This window comes from Echinops telfairi, unplaced genomic scaffold (assembly GCF_000313985.2).
Source record: "Echinops telfairi isolate 266 unplaced genomic scaffold, ASM31398v2 ScPeMD7_57;HRSCAF=196, whole genome shotgun sequence".
Classification (NCBI taxonomy): domain Eukaryota; kingdom Metazoa; phylum Chordata; class Mammalia; order Afrosoricida; family Tenrecidae; genus Echinops; species Echinops telfairi.
In genome coordinates this window covers 1,371,896-1,390,268 of record NW_022103955.1, presented here as the reverse complement: position 1 = coordinate 1,390,268, position 18,373 = coordinate 1,371,896, and the positions used below count along the sequence as shown (strand labels likewise).

The following is an 18,373-nucleotide window of genomic DNA, read 5'->3' as shown; positions in this document are numbered from 1 at the left end:
TAAATGATACAATAGTGAAATTCTACTTAGCAATATAAAAGTATAAACAACTGACATAACATAAATGGTTCTCATAAGGATATCACTGAGTAAAAGAAGCCCAACTCAGTGAAGTTTAGGCTATATCACTTCATTTATACCAAGTTTTAAAATAGGTGAAAGGAATGTATGATACTAGCAGTAAGAACAGAGCTTGATTACCTTTATAGTATTGACGATACTGATAGCGTTCACTCACTCATAAGGAAGGTTAGGGACGTGTCTGGGAACTACTCATGGTCTGTCGCTCGATCTGGATTGTGGTCACATGATGTGCATATGTATAAAAACTCATCGAAATATGCGCTTACTGGCTGTAGGCTTATTACACATTGCTTGGAAAGCTGATTTGGCACTCTATAATGGACCCAGCAAGCTGAGAGTTAAATGTCACGGTCTTTCTTCACATAGGAGGAACAAGCAGGTGTCTGGTGCCTGCCTCCTCATGGAAGTACCCTTGTCAGCCAGTCAATCTCAAATCCTTATCAAGTCCTGACGCTAACTGCCACTCTAGAAACACAGAGGGGACAGAATAAATGATACCACAGCACTGCGATGACTAAGAAACACTCAGGATATAGTATCTCTGCAGGACAAATGACCCAATTTTCTCAACAAATTGCCAAGAAAAAGGAGAGTGTGGAGAAACATCTACAGATTAAAATATCTTGTAAGACTTCACTAACCAATTACAGCGTGTAGACCTGAAGACAACAAGTGTAAGAAAATGTCTGAAGCCGTCTGGGAATCTTGAACACTGACTAGAATCTTGATTATATTAAAAGATTGTTTGCTTGTTTATTTTAGGCCTGATCGTGATATTAGGGTTATTTTTAAATGTCGTAAAATATAACAGAAAGAGCCCATAGCTCCTCTGGGAAGTGGTTCATGCCAGAGCTGGTGCGGAGACATACAGGAAGAACCTGGGACAAGTATGGTTACAAAGAGTAAGGGGAGATGCATATGGGCTTGCCAGCAGAGGACAGGATTCGAACTGATGGCACTCCTTCTGGCCCCAGCTAGCATGGTTTGCGAAACAAATGTACTATTGGAAATTAACTCATAAAATAAAAATAGTAGCTATATTCCATACTTACATCAATAAATAATACTTTTTAATAAATCGGCAAATATTTTAAGGAGGCAGATGCTAGGTGAGGTATGTATTCCCTGAAAATGCACTGCAGTGGCACCTTCCAACAGAAATACACAAGGTGCTGTCTCAAGGTCCTTTTCTGCTGTCTGCAGAAATGGCGCAGGAGGACATGCCCGTTCTCATGTGGGTACAGGCGAACTGTGTGCCAAATGCTGTGGCACATTTACTTGCTGTGTTTGAATTAGGAGAACACCAGGTGAGCGTCTCTTGCCTCTGAGGCCTGCGTCATTAGGGGCTCATCTTGAGCTTTTGAGGGAGATGCGATGTGAGAATGAAAGTCCTCAAACGATTTCGTTTCTTTCATGACAGAAACGGAGGGGGCCGCAGCGGGACGTTCTGTGCAATCAGCATTGTCTGTGAGATGCTGCGGCACCAGAGGGCGGTCGACGTCTTCCATGCAGTGAAGACACTGAGGAACAATAAGCCCAACATGGTGGATCTTCTGGTAGGTACCTGCCCTGCTGCCAACTAGAGCGTTTCCCTGGGAGCCAGAGGTGGCTGCCAGTGATCAGGTTTGCAGGGTAACAAAACCCAAAGGAAGAGAGAGAAAGCATCATGTAATCACTTTATTTCTCTCCCTTTCTTCTGCTCCCTCTGTCGGCTTTTTCACAAGGAGACTTTGTCTCAACTTGTTTGAAACATGGAAATAGTTGAAGCTCAAAAGTGCACATCCTTATTAATTTTCTCTCCTGGCAGTGCCTTCCACGTGGCTAAGCACTTAGTCTTCCTGGAAAAGAAATAATCACAGCAAATGTAGTGCCAGATCCCAAATTATATATTTTATAAATAGCTTAATCACCTAATATTTATCAAAGCTGTGCATTGTAGTTTGACATCCAGAATATTGCATTTAATTACGGTGGCCATATCTGAGAAAGGGATTAAAGGAGTTGCGAAACAAAGGACGATGTGCAATTATTTTCTTAGAGGGTTTCGTGAAATCTCTTTATCTGGAGCTGTGGAAATGCCAACCGCTGTGACCCGAGAATAGCGGGACAGCTCAGAGGAGGCAGCTTTGGGATTGGTTTTGTACTTCTCTGCTAGGAGAGTGGAGCCGCAGAGCACTGCAGGACTGGTCCCGCGCGCGGCTGGGGGATGACCTCGGGTGGAGGCTCTCAGGAAGGGATGGCCCGGGCTGTGGAGCTCTGCACTCTTGACTCCACAACGTGGTAGTCTTGCAATGAAAATGTTTAAAGGAAGCTTTTTAATTAAAGTGACTAAACAGAAAATTGAGATTTATGCTAAGGTTGAAAAAGTAGTTGTGGGTCATGCACGACGGTCCCCATCCAAAATGTCAATGCCATTTGAAACCATACCACAGACTAGACAATGATCCTGATCCCAATGATGTCCATCTCCTAGGACATATCCAAGCCTTGTCTACACAAGGTAGACTCTGTGGGCATCTGCTTTCCCCCGGATATGTGCTTCTGCATGATGAGCTTGTCTATTTCCACAAAGCATGATCTTGGTCAGGGAACGTGGCAGAGGAGGGTCTGCATGGGCATGTACACGCTCTTGAGATCATTAGCAATTACAGCATCGGCTTTTGTGGCCAGAAGGAGCGTGCTCCCCAGCTCCTGCCTGCTAACTCCTGTCAGGAGTATAAGTCTACCAAAACCCAAATTCTCGCTTAGGTTCTGCTGTTAGTGCAAGTTAAATGACCTTGGAAACTTGATTTGTGCAATTTGATTGTCCTACAAGTCACTTAACTTGCTTTGGCGGTTGTTGTTGTTGTTGTTGTTGTTAAATGTGGTCTAGTCCCCCTCAACACAGTGACCCAATGTACAACAAAACAAACCACTGCCCAGTCCTGCGCCATCTCCACAATCACCATGCTTAGGCCCTTCGTTACAGCCAGTGTGTCGGTCCATCTTGAGAGCATTCTTCTCTGTAGTCTAGCAAGCATGGTGGACGTGTCTGCCAAGGTCTGTTCTACCAACAGGTCCAAAGTACACGAGAGGGAGTCCCCCCATCCGCGCTTCTAAGGTGTATTCGGGTTGTATTTCTTCGAAAAAGTACAATATTCGTTCTCTGGCAGTTCACAGTATTCTCAATATTCTTCAACCACACCCTGATTCAAATGTGTCTATCCTGTGGTCTTCCTTATTCATTGTCCCACGTTCACATGCGTGTGAGGCATTGCAAATGCCAGGATGTGGGTCAAGCATGCTGTAGCCTCCAAAGTGACACTGTTACTCTTCACATCTTAAAGAGGACTTGCTTGCCCAACAGATTTACTTCATATAGTATTTGATTTCTTGACTGCTGCTTCCAAGAGCATGGGGCCTTGGTTTTGTAAAATCGGGATCATGTGAGTCGATTGAGGGGATAATACGTGAAAGTGGTTGGAAACTATGCACATGAGAAATGTCATTGCTGATCGTGTGGTTGTTTCAGAGACAATCTAGTCAGAGGACCGAAGGAGGCGAAAGGAGACTATCCGCTCACATTGGTGTGGTGCCTGCCAAGCACCAGGCACTGCCATCCATGCCTCTCTCATAGTCAACATCTGAGTGTGGAGACACTGGACGATGGTTCGGTATCCTGAGTGGGCAGGTCACTGCAGCCAGCTTCTTTTGGCGTCCAGGGAAACCCTCCCTCGGTGGCATGCCACGGCTGAACGATCTGTCTGCTGGCAGAAGATGCAAACAAATGCATCTTCCTATAGTCTTCCAGGGACTCACTGGGTGCTTAACTCCACCAAGTAAAAGACAGAGGAGGAACTTCCAAACTGTGGTTGGTACTAGGGAAAAGCTGCTCTTTCAAAAGAATCGTTTTCCTTTCTCGCTCACTGCCACCTGCATGAAGCAGGCGGTTAGAAGGGGCCTCCGGGCCTCACCTCTGGACTCTGGCTGCAGTTTTTGTCATCCATGGGTTTCCGTGGGCAGATCCCAAAGCTGAACCAAAGGCAACCTCTTGCCCCCATCCGGGATCCTGTAATAACCTGGGTCTCTCCGCAGTGGTGTATAATTCATTGAAAAGGAGATAGGAGGATCCCTGGCTGCCCAAACCTCCGAAGGTCAGTACGAGTTTCAGGATAAAGTGACTTACTGAGGAAGGTAGGAAAGGTTTACAATTTTCTGAGAAAAATTGGCTGATAAACTTGCCGCGGTAAGTGTTAGCAGGGCAATAGCTATTATCTGGTAGCTGGAGAAAAGGGTTGAAGTGCTCTCCGTAGATTGGAACATTCACAGTTAAATCAGGGAGCTTGTCCCTGTGTATTTGTTTTTATCTGTAACAACAAATCACATTGAGTTTGATAATCATACATGTGTATGTTGAAGGAGGGAATTAATTAACTTAGGTCAGGGTGATAAAAATTGGTCTGGTTTTACTGGGTATAAAAGGCCATTGGAGACCTGCGGAGTTCTTCCCGATGTACAGAACTCAGACTGCCGTGTCCTGTAGGAGCATCTTCATAGAAGGATGCCACGGCAGGTGCCTACCAGGCTTGGCAAGTGCTGCTGCCCCAGCCAACCCTAAGACAAAACAAGGAGTGAGTGGACGGTATGTCTTTCTCCATTTGTCTTTGCAACTCTGGTATTCTGAATTGCTCACGAGTTGGAAAATTCGTGAATTCCGATTAAAGCATCTCATTCTCAAGGGGGGTCTGAAGATTTATCACTCCGAAATGTTAGTTTGGAAATCTCTGGAGAAATTCGAGTTCATTGTTAGGGGAGCCAAATCCAAGGCAACACAAGACTAATTTGCAGGGGGAGGAGGCGCATTGAATCAGGTGGGTGCACCTGGCTTTCGCCCAACTCGCTTTGCCAACCTCGCTTCTGAGTTCTTCATTCTTTCACCAACATGCAGACCCCTCACAAATGTGCACCCCAAGAGGAGATAGGATGGCACCGTCCATGTGTGCGTTCTGCGTTAGAGTCACCCGGAGCGCCCGTGGGAGCCTTTCCTTGTGTTGGGAAAACAGGCTGTTTCCACTCCTATCCTCCCCACCATTCTCTGCTACATGAAATGGTTGACGTTTCCAGAGCTTTGTTTTAATAGAGAAACAAACTTTGAGGGGCATATATTTCCTTGAGAAGTATTTTGTGGCCTGGGTGCACCCCTGACATGGTGCCTGTCCTGGAATGGGCTAAAAGAGTGGCTTCCTCCACATGTCCCATGCGAATTTGCAGAGCTATCTCCTAAGGCAATTGTACCCTTTAATCACCCATTTGCTTTTGAGCTACATGTCTGCTGGCACCTCCTGACTCTTGAAATCCAAGTAAGACCGGCCCAGTTCCCAGAATGGAAGTCCAAAGCCCTTCTCAAGATTTCTGTAAGCGACCTGGGAACTTAAACTTCAGGGTCGTCTTCCCCTACTGATTCTACTGTGCCTGGCTCTAGAGCTGGTACCAATCAACAATAACAGCACTGTTCACAACATTCGTAAATGTCATAGTTTGACTTCAAATTTGGGCTGACTGAAGTGGGACGTCAGGAATCTTTATTCTCAGTACCCTTTGGTTCCCCACCACCAAGAGCCCACCTCCTCCCTGCCCATCTTCTTTCTGCTGACTGGCCTCTCTTCCTTTGCCTTTTAGGAACCGTGTAAGTGTGAAGAAAAATAAAGAAGTATTGATATAATGTAATATAGATTTGCATTAAACAAAAATATCAAAATGTGGTGCTCTTATTTCTCAGTATATTCTCTGGACACTTCCGAAGGCTGTGTTTCCGTCTCTCTGACCCTTTCTCGCATAATTCTCTATCTCCCAGCAAAGCTACGTCCAAGTGCACTTTGGGCATCCTCAGAGGATTCAAATTGCTTCTTTTTAATGTTCTCTGAATTTAGGGAACAAAAGGAAATGTTCAGGATCAAAAAAAAGTCTGTAGGATGTTTGGGGTAAGGCTTCCTAAGGGAATCCTCATAGTAGAATTCTCTACGCTCAAGAATGAGCAGGAGCATTGTCATGGTGGGGGGGAAATCCTTGGTGAAATTTTCCTGACCTATTTCTCACCAATGCCGTTTTCAGTTTTCTTAAAACTTCTCCCTAACCATGACCATCCTATATCCTTCCAAAAAATCCTCAAGAGCACCCGTTTGCGATCTAAATATATAAGTAGAAAGTCACCGTAATCTTACAGAGGGACCTCTCTATATTGAATTTAACTGGTCCAGCAAACCTCCTCAGAAATCCTTATTTCAATTGGACCATTTTGGTTGTTTTTTAAGGTACCTAATGAAACTAAAACAAGTGTATTACTCAAAGAACACATCTACAGCCATCAGGACATGTTTTGTTTGGAATAAACTCATCCATGTATCAACTAGAACCCAAGAGAAGTACTTTTTCATACCCTTGAAAGTCTCACCTTCTACCAAAGGCATGATATTTTCCCATACAAAGGTAGCTTCTCCTCAGAAAATGACACTGTGGTCTCAGCTGCTAAGAAAATGAAGTTTTACCTGGTAACCTGCTGCTCGGATTAACCAGTTGAACCGATCATCTTACTTCCATTCCATTCCACTCTCGCCCCAGGGTTGTGCTCCGTTTTTGTTCTCCGTTTCCTCGCGGGCATGGCAGTAAATGCAGAGAACCAGCAGCCACACGGTCTCTCTCAGAGACCTTATCACTTGTTTAGAAGACAAAGCATAAGTCTTTTCTGAACTTCAATTTTCTCATCAACGGAGTGGGAATAACAGTACTAAGTACAGTACAGTCATAAAAACCACACATGGCATGATTCTGTTTACAATAAATACCCGACCATGTCAAGTGTAGACAAATAAACAGAGACAGAAAATGGATTATCAGTTGCTAGTGGCTGGCAAAGAGAATGGGGAGTGACTTCTACAGGGAATGGGGTTCTTCTTGCAGTGCTGAATATAATCTATTTAGATCTCGTACGATTCTGAATTGCAGGCTTTAAAAGGGTGAATTTGGTGGTATGTGAGTTATATATCAATAAAGCTCTTATATAAAAACTAATAACATTTTTAAAACAATAATGATCAAGGCTTCCTTGGGAGCTTCTCTGTTAGGCTTGCCTCATGACTGCACCTTCACAAATCACTGCTCTTACATCCCGCTGCTATAGATCAGGACAAGTTTCTATCATCCCACAAAAGTGCACCCAAGTTATCTTGCCAGCTGAAAAGGCCAAGGTTTATCTCTCAGGGCTTGTCGTGGAGAAGATGGATAAGAGGAACAATTAGCAATTTATATCCATAAAAATTCCAATAAGGAAATTTTTAAGGATTTAGCCAAAGAAGTCAAAGAATACAAGGGAAAGCCAAAAGTATTGCTGCAGATCATAGAAACTTTTCTTATGCAAAACTATCAAAATGCGAGGCCCTTGGAGCTTTGTAACCCTGGAAGCACAGGCCCCTTGACCCACACTCAGCACCCTCACTGCTGACAGACTTCCTGTCCCCTAAGGGAGGGTATGAAGTGACTGTCAATTCCCATCCTGCCGGCCCACTGCGCTTCTGCAGCGGCCTATGGGGTCAGCTTGCTATCAGCTTGCTACACACCCTCAGTGTTCACAGAGGGCCTGGTTTCTGGCAGACAGACTAGACTTTTCCTGCCGGGACAGACTCAAATCCATCCCAGACACGAGTGGTCTTTTTCCCCCTAAAGCACGGGGACTGCTCATATGGCTTAATTATACTCTTCAAAGGCAAGTGAATTGCAAAAGGAGATTGTGCAGAAGACAGGCCTGCACCTGGTGATCAAGTGTAATCAGTTTTCAATGTAGGGAAATTTCAGACATTTACCCAGATGCTTCAGGGAGGGGACGCCACCACTGAGGGCCTTCCTTCTCATTCCCCTTATTTTTCCGGATTCAGAAACCATCGTCACAGGATTGGTGGAGGTGGGCAGCTTTCTTAGGAGAGACAGGATGGCTAGGGAGAACTCACGTTGCAAATTATAGTCACACCAAGATCAGGGCCTGCTGGGCCTTGCAGACAGCCCTCCGCATTTGCAGCAACCACTTTCTTCGCCTGGTGCGTGTCCATGTGTTAAATGGATGCTTCTTCATAGATGCTGAAATGAATTCCACAGTTAGATGTGCACAAAATCATTCTCATACATCATGGAATTGTATCTCAAGTTTTCATGGAGAAAAAAAACCTAACTCCTGGAACTTCACAAAAATCAGAAAAATGATTGGAGCAACCCACATCCAACATGCTAGCATGACTTTTTAGTATTTGAAATTCAAATATTTAATTTATTTTTAAATATTATGAAAATAAAGATGCTGAATCCTGAAACAATAAATCTTAGTAACCAGCTGTCATCAATTCATTTTCAGTTCGTGGCAACATGAGTGTTTCAGAATAGAAGGAGGCTCCTTCTATTTGTCTGAGGTAGACTGCCATGCCTCTCTGCCCAGGTACCTCAGAGTGGACCCAACTGCCCACTTTCCATTAGCAGCTAAGAGGATTAACAGTTTGTACCACTCTGCCATCCTGAAATGAAAACGACTGGAAGATAAATCAGCCTACAGCCTTATGTAGGACATGTGATGGCTTTCGAGTTCAAGAGTGTAAGGTGTCAGGGGGTGGACACGACTGCATTTGCTGGCACGCACTGATGGGTGCAGAGGGAGTGATCTGACTGGAAGAAATGACTAGTAGATCACCCGTTATTTGCAAGATTAGACAGTTGAGTGACTTGTGTTTGCCTTGTTGCATATGTTGTCAGTCTTGATTTTAAAGGAATACCAAGTCTTTAAAGGAATATCAAGTCTTTAGACCATAGAATCACAGATTTACAAGCTGGAAGGGGACCTTAGATATGATTAAAAAAAACAACTTTTGTTTTATAATTGGAGGAACTAACTGCCAATCTCATAAGACTATGGTCTCCTAATAATACTGGAGTAATTAGATAAATAATACATACATACATACATATATACATACATACATACATCATACATACTGGGGCTTAGAACCATAATGCGATCAATAGCAGCCGTGGTCCCGTTTAAAAGGAAAGTTTTCCGGGTTCCAGCCCCACCGCTCCTTCACTGACTGAAGAGACAGGCTTCATAGCCTGGCGCAAGCATCTGCTAGTGGTTTTCCTCATTTGATTTTTGTCCACCTTTGTTGTTGTGGTGAAAATGTATATATACAACAAAACATACAATTCAACAATTTCTATATGTATTATTGCAACATTGCTTACCTTCTTCAAGTTGTACAACCATTCTTGCTATCCTTTTCCAAATCATTCCACACCATTAAGATAAATGGAAGGTCCTTAAGCAAAAACTACCCCTGTCTCTGTCACTCCCTCCCCTGGTAACCATGAATAACCTTCCATTTCCATATATGTACTTACTTCATGAAGTGAAATCATGCAATGTCTATCCTTTTGTGGCATGATGTTTTGATAGCGTAAAGGTTGATCCATCTGTGGTATAAGTCAGGACTTTGTCTTGATGGATGAGTAATACTCTATTGTATATGTGCACTATATATATATGTATACACTACATATACACACCACAATTAGCTTCTCCGTTAATCTATTAGCGGGTATTTTGGTGGTTTCTACAGGTAGCTGTTGTGGCAAGTGCTGCCGTGAACAGTGATTTGCAGGCTCATTCTACATCCCTCCTCTCCTTCCTTTGGGTGTAGACCTAGGCCTGGGACAGCTGCCGCACACAGTAGTTCTGTGATCACCTTTCTGAGGAAACACCAAGCTGTTTTTGAGAATGGCTGTCCCCATTTTACATTCCCACCCACAAAAAGTGAAGTTTCTAGTTTCTCCACAACTTCATCAACATCTCTTGTTTTCCGTTTCTTAGCCATTGTCATTCTAATAAGGGAAAAGCGGTGTCCTGGTGGTTTTGATCTGTATTGTCCTCAGGAGCCCTGGAGGTGTAGTTGGTAGGTTAGTATTGGGCTGCTGACCACAGATCAGCAATTCACAATGAGCAGCCACAGTGTGGGAGAGAGAGGAAGATGTACACTCTGAGAAACCCATAGGGGCAGTTCTACGCTGTCCTATCGAGTCACTGTGAGTTGGAATCTACTCCATGACAGTGAGTGAGAATTTCATTGAGCATACTTTCATATGACTATTGGCATTTGATTGTTGTCTTTGGTTAAATATTTATTCCATTTGTCCATTTTTAATTAGATTATATGTCTTTTGTTATTCAGTTATGAGAGATTTTATCTATTTAAAATTTTGTAAATTTCAATATACATATAACATACTTATATATTATACCAGGTATACCAGGTATAGGGTTCCCAAAATTTATCTCCCAATCTGTAAACTGTCTTTTTACCTTCTGATGAATTCTTTTGATGAACAAAAGTATTTAATTACGATGAGACCCCATTATCTGCTTTGTATTTACTGCTCATGTTTTTATTGTTATATCTAATCTATTGTTAAGAACTAGTCTCCTCAGCCATGCCCAATATTGAAAGAGTTTTATGGTTTGAGTTCTCACATGTAGGTTCTTGATCCATTTTTAATATGTTTTGGGGTATAATGTAAGGCATGGATCCTGATTCATTCTCTTACATATGAAAATCTTATTTTCCAAGCCTCATTTTTTAAGGAAACGCTTCCTTCTACCATTTAATGGACTTCACATCCTTGTGGAAAATCAGTTCACCATAAAGTATGGATTTATTTCTGTAGTCTCAGTTATATTCCATCAGTCTATGGGCTTAGTGTTCTACCAGCACCCAGCTGTTTAATTTTTAAATTTTATAATATGTCTTGAAAGAAGGAAATATGAGTCCTTCTACTTTATTCTTCTTCCAGATTGCTTTAGCTCCCAGGGCTTCTTCCTCTTCCAGGTCAATTTAAAGGTTGACTTTTCCATTTCTATCAAAAGACTATTAGAATTTTGATGGTGGTTGTGTTGAGTTTATAGACTGCTTTGGATAATATTTACATTTCAGCTATATGAAGTCTTTTGACCTAAAAACACAGACTGCCTAGTCATTTGTATCTTTTATGATCTCTTTTAGTCATGTTTTATCGTTTTCAATGTACAAGTCTTTTACCTTCCTGGTTAAGCTTGTTCGTAGGCACGCTGTTCTCTCAGATGCTATTGAGTTTTAAAGCTTTATTGGGATATAATTCAAATCCCAGGAAGGTCACCATTTTAAAACCTACAGCTCAGTGATTTTTAGTATCTTCACAAAGTTGTACAACCATCAGTACAAATAAGAGTTTAGAACACTTTCTTTACTGCAGAAAGAAGTCACTTCTCGGTCCTCTATCCCCAGCCCCTCACAACCATACAGGGAGGCTTCAAACAGTTCCTGGAAAAACGTAATTGAAACGTTATAGAATATTTCCACGAACTTGTTGAAGACCCCCATTTCTGGCTCAAGGGATTTGCTATTCTGGCTATTTCATGGACAATGGCTTTGGGACCTGACTTCCACCATGTAGCACCATACGGTTTTTAAGATCCACTCAGGTCGTAGCAAGTATTACAACTACATTCCTTCTTATGACAAGAATATACTGCTGTTTATGACTAAATAATAATAAAACTTCTTTTTGTTTACCAATTTATCTATTGATTGACACGGGGTTTTACTTTTGGGCTACCATTAATAATGCACTATGAATATTTCCAAGTTTTTATAGTAATATTTTCTTGAGTATATAGATAGCAGTAAAACTGAATCATATGCTAAATCAATGTTCAGTCATTTAAGGAACTTTCAGGCTGGTTTTAGAAGCACTAACATCGTATTAGGTTTCCTGTTTTGTCATAATCTCACCAAAACTCGTTATTATCTGTCTTCTTTATTTTGGCCAGAAGCCATTACTGTCACTGACTCTTAATCTGCGGCACGCGCAGTGATTGAATAACCGCCTTGTGTACTTTCCACCATCACCTCTGCAGGTTATAAACTTGGGGGACTCACACTGTACACACCTGGAAGTCCTTCCATCTCCCCAAGTGCTTATTGAGTTGAACCAATGCTGAACTAATGTCTTGTCACTTATCTCTTTATGAGATCACATTTACTCTCATCTGTGTTTAGGTTCTATGCTAGAGACGTATATACTCTGTGCACAGAGAAGAATAAATTACTTATTTGTCTCCAAATAAATAGCCTAGACAAACAGGACACTTGGAGAGTAAATGTTGGGTTAAAAGGAAACTTCAATGACTAAAGTCTAATTAGAAGACTCAGACAAAACAAGTACAGTAGTAGAAATTTATTTACAATTAATTTGGTCAACCAGAAATGAAAGGCCCATTTCTTGGGTAGTAGCCATTGTAATGGATAATGAAACTCAAGACCCAAACACCAAGCTCATTGCCATCAAGTTTGTTCCGACTCAGAAGAGGGGAGAGTCCTTCCCCCAGAGGTTTCGGAGAATGTGAGTCTTCAGGAAAGCAGAACACCTCCTCTCTTCCCACAGACCACCTGCTGGTTTCCAACTGCTGCCCTTGCCCTGAGCAGGCCAACCCACAGCGTCACCAGGTGTTGTCTGCCTCTTAGCTGCGGATTCTTTCCAGACCGGCTGTAAGATCTGCTTGATCTTATACTAGACCTCCACTAGACCAAAAATATGTTAAGGGTCACTCCGGGGACACCTCCTCAACTATTCCTGTGTGTTCTTATTGGTTACTGGACTGTAGGTTATAGGGATCTAAAAGTCAGGGACTAGATCAAGTTACTTGGTATTTAACAAGTGCTTTTAAAATTAGAATGAAATTGCAGAGATCCTGCTGACTGGAAACTAAAAGGAAAGCTAGAGCCACAGTGAAGCTGCGTGTACGTATAAAGGACGCTCCCTTACCTATCCTGCACAAAGCATATTTATGTGCATCGAGAGTTGTCCAGAACATTCCAGGAAACTAATGAATCTGCCTGGGGAGCAACTGCAGAAGTAAACGTGTTTGTAGTTGTGACATTTGCATTTCTGATTCAAAATTGTTATCAGTATGATTTATTCCATTATTTATTTAGTAGACGTAGCATTTAGATATTATAGAGCTGATAAAATGCTCCATTTTATTTTCCAGGATCAGTACAAGTTCTGCTATGAGGTGGCTCTGGAAGACTTGAATTCTGGCTGACTGCGTCAACAGTTCTACAAGCAAACCCTCTGCTGCAAAACCAAGACTCTCCTTGCTGGTTGTCTGCATAAAACAAAGACTCCTCAATATGCTTATTTTGCTTTACATACCTGGCTCTTTTAAGAGCCCAAGAAAGTGTCTATAAAACTGCCTGCACTGCCCAGTTCCCATGGTAACACTGCCACCTGCAGGACCTCACCCAGCACTGCAGTGGTCAGCACAGCTGGTCAATCGTAGAGCACAACTATATTCTTATGAAGGAATTTGTACCTTTGGGGTATTATTTTGTGGCCCGTGACCCTTTGTTATTGTTACAGCTGAGTGTACATTTTTGTTCTGTGGAGAATGCTACCTGGAATTATGATAATATATTATTTTAGTTAATATTTGTATTTTAACATATTGCATAATATAAGCTTATGTACCTTTCTAGGACTAACAGATAAACACATACTGAATAAAGATGCATTGTATGAGTTGTTCTTTCTATCAGATTTCTATTGTTTCCAAGGGAAAGGCTTGGAAGAAATTCAGTTCAAAATTGCAAAACTCGAAGATCAGATTCCAAGATCTAAAGCTTTTCCATTTGTTTATACTGTAAATATTTTTGATTTCATCAAATTATTTATTCATTAAAAGAAAATTTTGTGAATCCCAGTGAGTGACAATCATTTTTCTTAAGCCTTGAAAATAATTTACTATATGATGGTACCTTGTGTGAATCCTCAACTCAATAAATAATGACAGGTGGCATAGTCATGTTACACTCCTAGTGTCCCAGCACACGGGATGGAGGCACATGCCCCAGCCATACTGAGAGAGAGATTGTATCTAGGGCATATTTGCCCAGAGCAGATACAATTGGGACTTTGGAGAAAGAATTTTTGTCAGTAAGAAATCATGACCCATGTAGTCAGCTCTTCTGGTGGAGAGCACACACAGATGCTGGTGCCCATTGTGAGCTGTACAGACTATTAAGATACTGGTCAGACATCCAGACAGAAAATTCCTCACTGTAAGCAATGCCCTCTATTCTCTGTTTCATCATCTCAATCCGTTTGGGATAAAAACTGATCTCTGTATGCCTCACTCAACCCAAAATACACTTGTGAGAGCAATTTTTAGTGGGTCACAAAATCAAGAGAATATTTAAACAGGACACAAAGCTAAACAGGACAGATCCTACTGAAGGAGCCTCAGGATTAAAGGACAGCATGCTCAATGCCAGTCTGGGGCTGAAACCAACCCTAAAGAAGTAGCAAGCAATACCGGCACACTTGCACTATCATATGACGCTCAAGTTTTAACCTATGCTAGATCATTGCTGTTGGGCAAAGGACAGTAGCCTTCATTGAACCCCTGAGAGAGTACGTTAAAAAAAGAGTACTATAAAATGATATAAACCTTTATTAAAGAAAAATATAAAAATATGAAGCTATTGTTTTTCAACAGATCTTTCATCTAGGTCTAAAGAACCAGTGGTTCTCAACCTTCCTAATGCCACGATCCTTTAATACAGTTCCTCATGTTGTGGTGACCCCCCCCCCACCATAAAATTATTTTCGTTGCTACTTCATACTGTAATTTTGCTACTGTTATGAATCGGGTGACCCCTATGAAAGGGTCGTTTGACCCTGAAAGGGGTCACGACCCACAGGTTGAGAACCACTAAACACACTGAAGGCAACATTTCCATCTCAACCTTCCTTGAAGAGTTCTGCACTTTTTAATTTATGCTACATCAAGACAGTAGTTTTGATATCCTTGCAAACCTCAAATCAGGATTCCTTTCAATGTTTCAGGTTTGTTTTTTTTAATTTGGGGGTCAAAAAAATAATTCTGAAGGGGCAAAGGTAAGGGCTGTAAAGTGGATAGCGTAAGGCTTCCCAAGGATATTCTTGTGTACGACAACCCTTGGTGCCCTCAAAGAATGAGCAAATACCTTACTGCAATGGGAAACAATCCTTGCTCAAAGTTCTCGGCCTTGATCTCACCAATAAAGTGTGTGCTTTTCTTCCAGCATCTTCCTAGTAGCCGGTGGGTCAGCCTGTGTACTTCCGTGAGGTTTATCAAGAGCACCCTTTCGAATTGAAAAAAAAGTCACCAAAACCTTCGGATTTCACTTCTCTGCGTTGACTGTAACTGACTCGGCAGATCCCTTCACACGTCACTGTTGTGATTACGCCTTGTATGGAAGGCGCTCTAGGGAGAGTGAGACAAGTAGAATCCCGAGGGACATGACCCCCCTTCATTGACTGCAGAAACACGTTTAAACAAGTTTTGTGTGGAATAAACCCATCTGTATATGCTAGAACATGCGTAGCAGTCCTTTTTATTTACCTTCTTATTCTGTGCCAGACTTTGTGCAAGGCACTTGCCCACCTCAAAAACTACCTCCCCAACTGAGACTGGTGGAGATTTGGATGGAGCATGTGTAGAGGCTGTGTTAGGACTACATTTCCCAGAACCTCTTGCTACCTACCCCACAGAGGTCAACACTGGAACAATTGATTTCTCTCCCATTATATTGGTGAGTACGGATTCCTTGTGGTGTACTGGTTGGCGGGTCAAACCCACCAGCAGCTCCTCGGGAGAAAGACTGGACTTTCCACGCCGGTGAACAGTTCCAGTCTCAGAAACCCGTAGGACTCCCTGAACCAGCATTGCCTTGATGGCAGCGAGTGAGTGATCACGGGCGGATCCCGAACCAGACTCTGCCGTTGCGTGGATAGCAACTGGAGAATGCTGGAGTGTGAGTGATTCTGATCTACTCACCTAATGGTTAGCAGCCCAATGTATCACCGATACACCACCAGGTTTCCTCTTGTTATGATCTGCAAAGGAAAGTCCCAAAGAGCCTTGGAGAAAAAGAGTTGTGAAGATCTTAATGTCCTTAGCAAAGTCCTGATTAGCATAAACACCTGAGGTCAAAGAGAATACTCAAAGAGGTTAGAGAAAACAATAGTTAGAGTCTAACCACCTCCCTTGGGATTTCGACTCAAGCAATCAAAATAACTAGCAAAACTGCTTAGCAGGGGCTCACGGGCTGTAAATCTTTACAAAAGCAGACTGCCTCACCTTTCTTTCAGGGAGTGGCAGGAGATTTCAACTGCCTGAATTGCATTAGCAGCACAACACTCCCGGCCAGGGCTAAAATACTTCTTGTCCCCAGTGCATAGACTACCCAGAGGGGTTTACCCCAAGAATGGGACAGAATAAACCCTAGATATACTGTTTCCCTGAAAGTAAGACATCCCCCGAAAATAAGACCTACTTACAGTTTTGCCTCTCGCTGAAATATAAGGCATCTCCCTAAAAATAAGGCCTCCCCGAAAATAAGGCACCCGAAGCTACCGTAACTCTGGACTCTGGACCGTAGCACAGGGCGGCGCCGCACAGCTCACTGTTGGTCGCAGCGCAGCCGGAGCAGACAGGAAGTTTGAGGTCTCTTTTAATAAAACAATAAACAATAAAAGTGTACCTTATTCTTCATGGAAAAATAAGACCTAGCGCATCTTTGGGGGCAAAAATTAATATAAGACACTCATATTTTCGGGGAAACAGGGTAGCTGTGGTTCTGCCTAATGAGTATTACTAATTTAAAAAAATTAATGAAAGGATCAAACTATTTCTAATTAACAGTGCATTCGCAGAACAAAACTCAAGAATATTTATAATAATATGAAAATACCCAATACCCAACAAAATAAAATTTATAACATCTGGAATCCAATTCAAGTTACCAACTCAAAAATTCATTACCATTGAGTCAATTCTGACAGGATTTCCAAGATTGTAATTACGTCTGACACCTGAAAGCCTCATCTTTCTCCCATTCAAAATTACCAAGCAGACTAAAAAAATTTAAATGAAAAATGAAGTAAGATTTATCCATTGAAATTGGTCCTGTTGAAGGTAATCAAGTGGCCATCAAGCTCAGAAGCAACAAAGCCCACATGGAAGAAGCACACCAGCCTATGCAACCACGAGGTGTCGAAGGGATCAGGTATAAGGCATCATCAGAACAAAAAATCTTACCATAGTGAATGATGGGGGGAGTGCGGAGTGGAGATCCAAAGCCCATTAGTAGTAGGCCACTGGAGATCCCCTTGCAGAGGGGTCTCGGGAGGAGACGAGCCAGTCAGGGTGTGATGTAACAATGATGAGAAATACAACTTTCCTCTAGTTCCTAAATGTTTCCTCCCCGCTCCCACTACCATGACTCGAATGTCTGGTCTGGCTAGACCAGAGGATGTACACTGGTACAGATAGGAGCTGAAAATACAGGGAATCTAGGGCGGATGAGCCCTGCAGGACCAGTGGTGTGGGTGGTGAAACAGGGAGGGTAAAGGGAGAATGGGTAGGGAAGGGGTAGCCGATTGCAAGGAACTATATGTGACCTCCTCCCTGGGGACAGACAGCCAAGAAGTGGGTGAAGGGAGACATTGGACAGGGCAAGATATGACAAAATACCAATTTATAAACTATCAAGGGCTCATGAGGGAGGGGGAGAGGGGAGGGAGGGGAAAAATGAGGACCTAATGTCGGGGGTTTAAGTGGAGAGAAAATGTTTTGAGAATGATATACAAATGTGCTTTACATAATTGATGTGTGTATGGATTGCGATAACAGTTGTATGAGCCCCTAATAAAATGTTAAAAAAAAAAAAAGAAAGAAATTGGTCCTGAAATGACCAAAATGATAAACTTACTAGGCAAGGGCATCAAAGCAATTATTTTATAACTTCATTCCATATGATCAAGAATATAGATGACATATTGAACATGCCAAACAAGGGCATTGTAGACACATGTAAAAGACCCAAGAAGAACTTAAAATATAACTTGAAGAGATAAAAATTTCTAAATCTGAGGCTTAAAAAACACTTGATGAAGTCAATAGAAGATTTGAGTTTGCAGAAGTTAAGGATAGTAAATTTGAAGACATCATTAGAAGTTATAAAAAATAAAACACAAAGAATTCAAAGACTGAAAACAATGACCCAAGCATCAGTAACAGGGCAACGAACGACAAGCAACCTTATACGGGTGTGACTACAGTTCTCTCAGAGTAGGGGATAAAGTACAGGTGTGACTACAGTTCTCTCAGAGTAGGGGATAAAGTACAGGTGTGACTACAGTT

General features: G+C 42.2%; 1 protein-coding gene across 6 annotated transcripts in view; it reads left to right on the top strand.

Annotated features, from left to right (window-relative positions):
- The window catches only part of PTPRM (protein tyrosine phosphatase receptor type M), a 707,951-nt gene extending 694,068 nt beyond the window's left edge, over positions 1-13,883 (top strand). For all 6 annotated transcript variants that reach the window (XM_045290818.1, XM_045290817.1, XM_045290815.1 and 3 more), the window contains 2 exons: positions 1,505-1,640; positions 13,178-13,883. In XM_045290818.1, coding sequence (XP_045146753.1) covers positions 1,505-1,640; positions 13,178-13,231 — 190 coding nt within the window. In that variant the 3' untranslated portion in view covers positions 13,232-13,883. The remainder of the gene's footprint in view (positions 1-1,504; positions 1,641-13,177) is intronic.
- Positions 13,884-18,373: the final 4,490 nt, after the last annotated feature.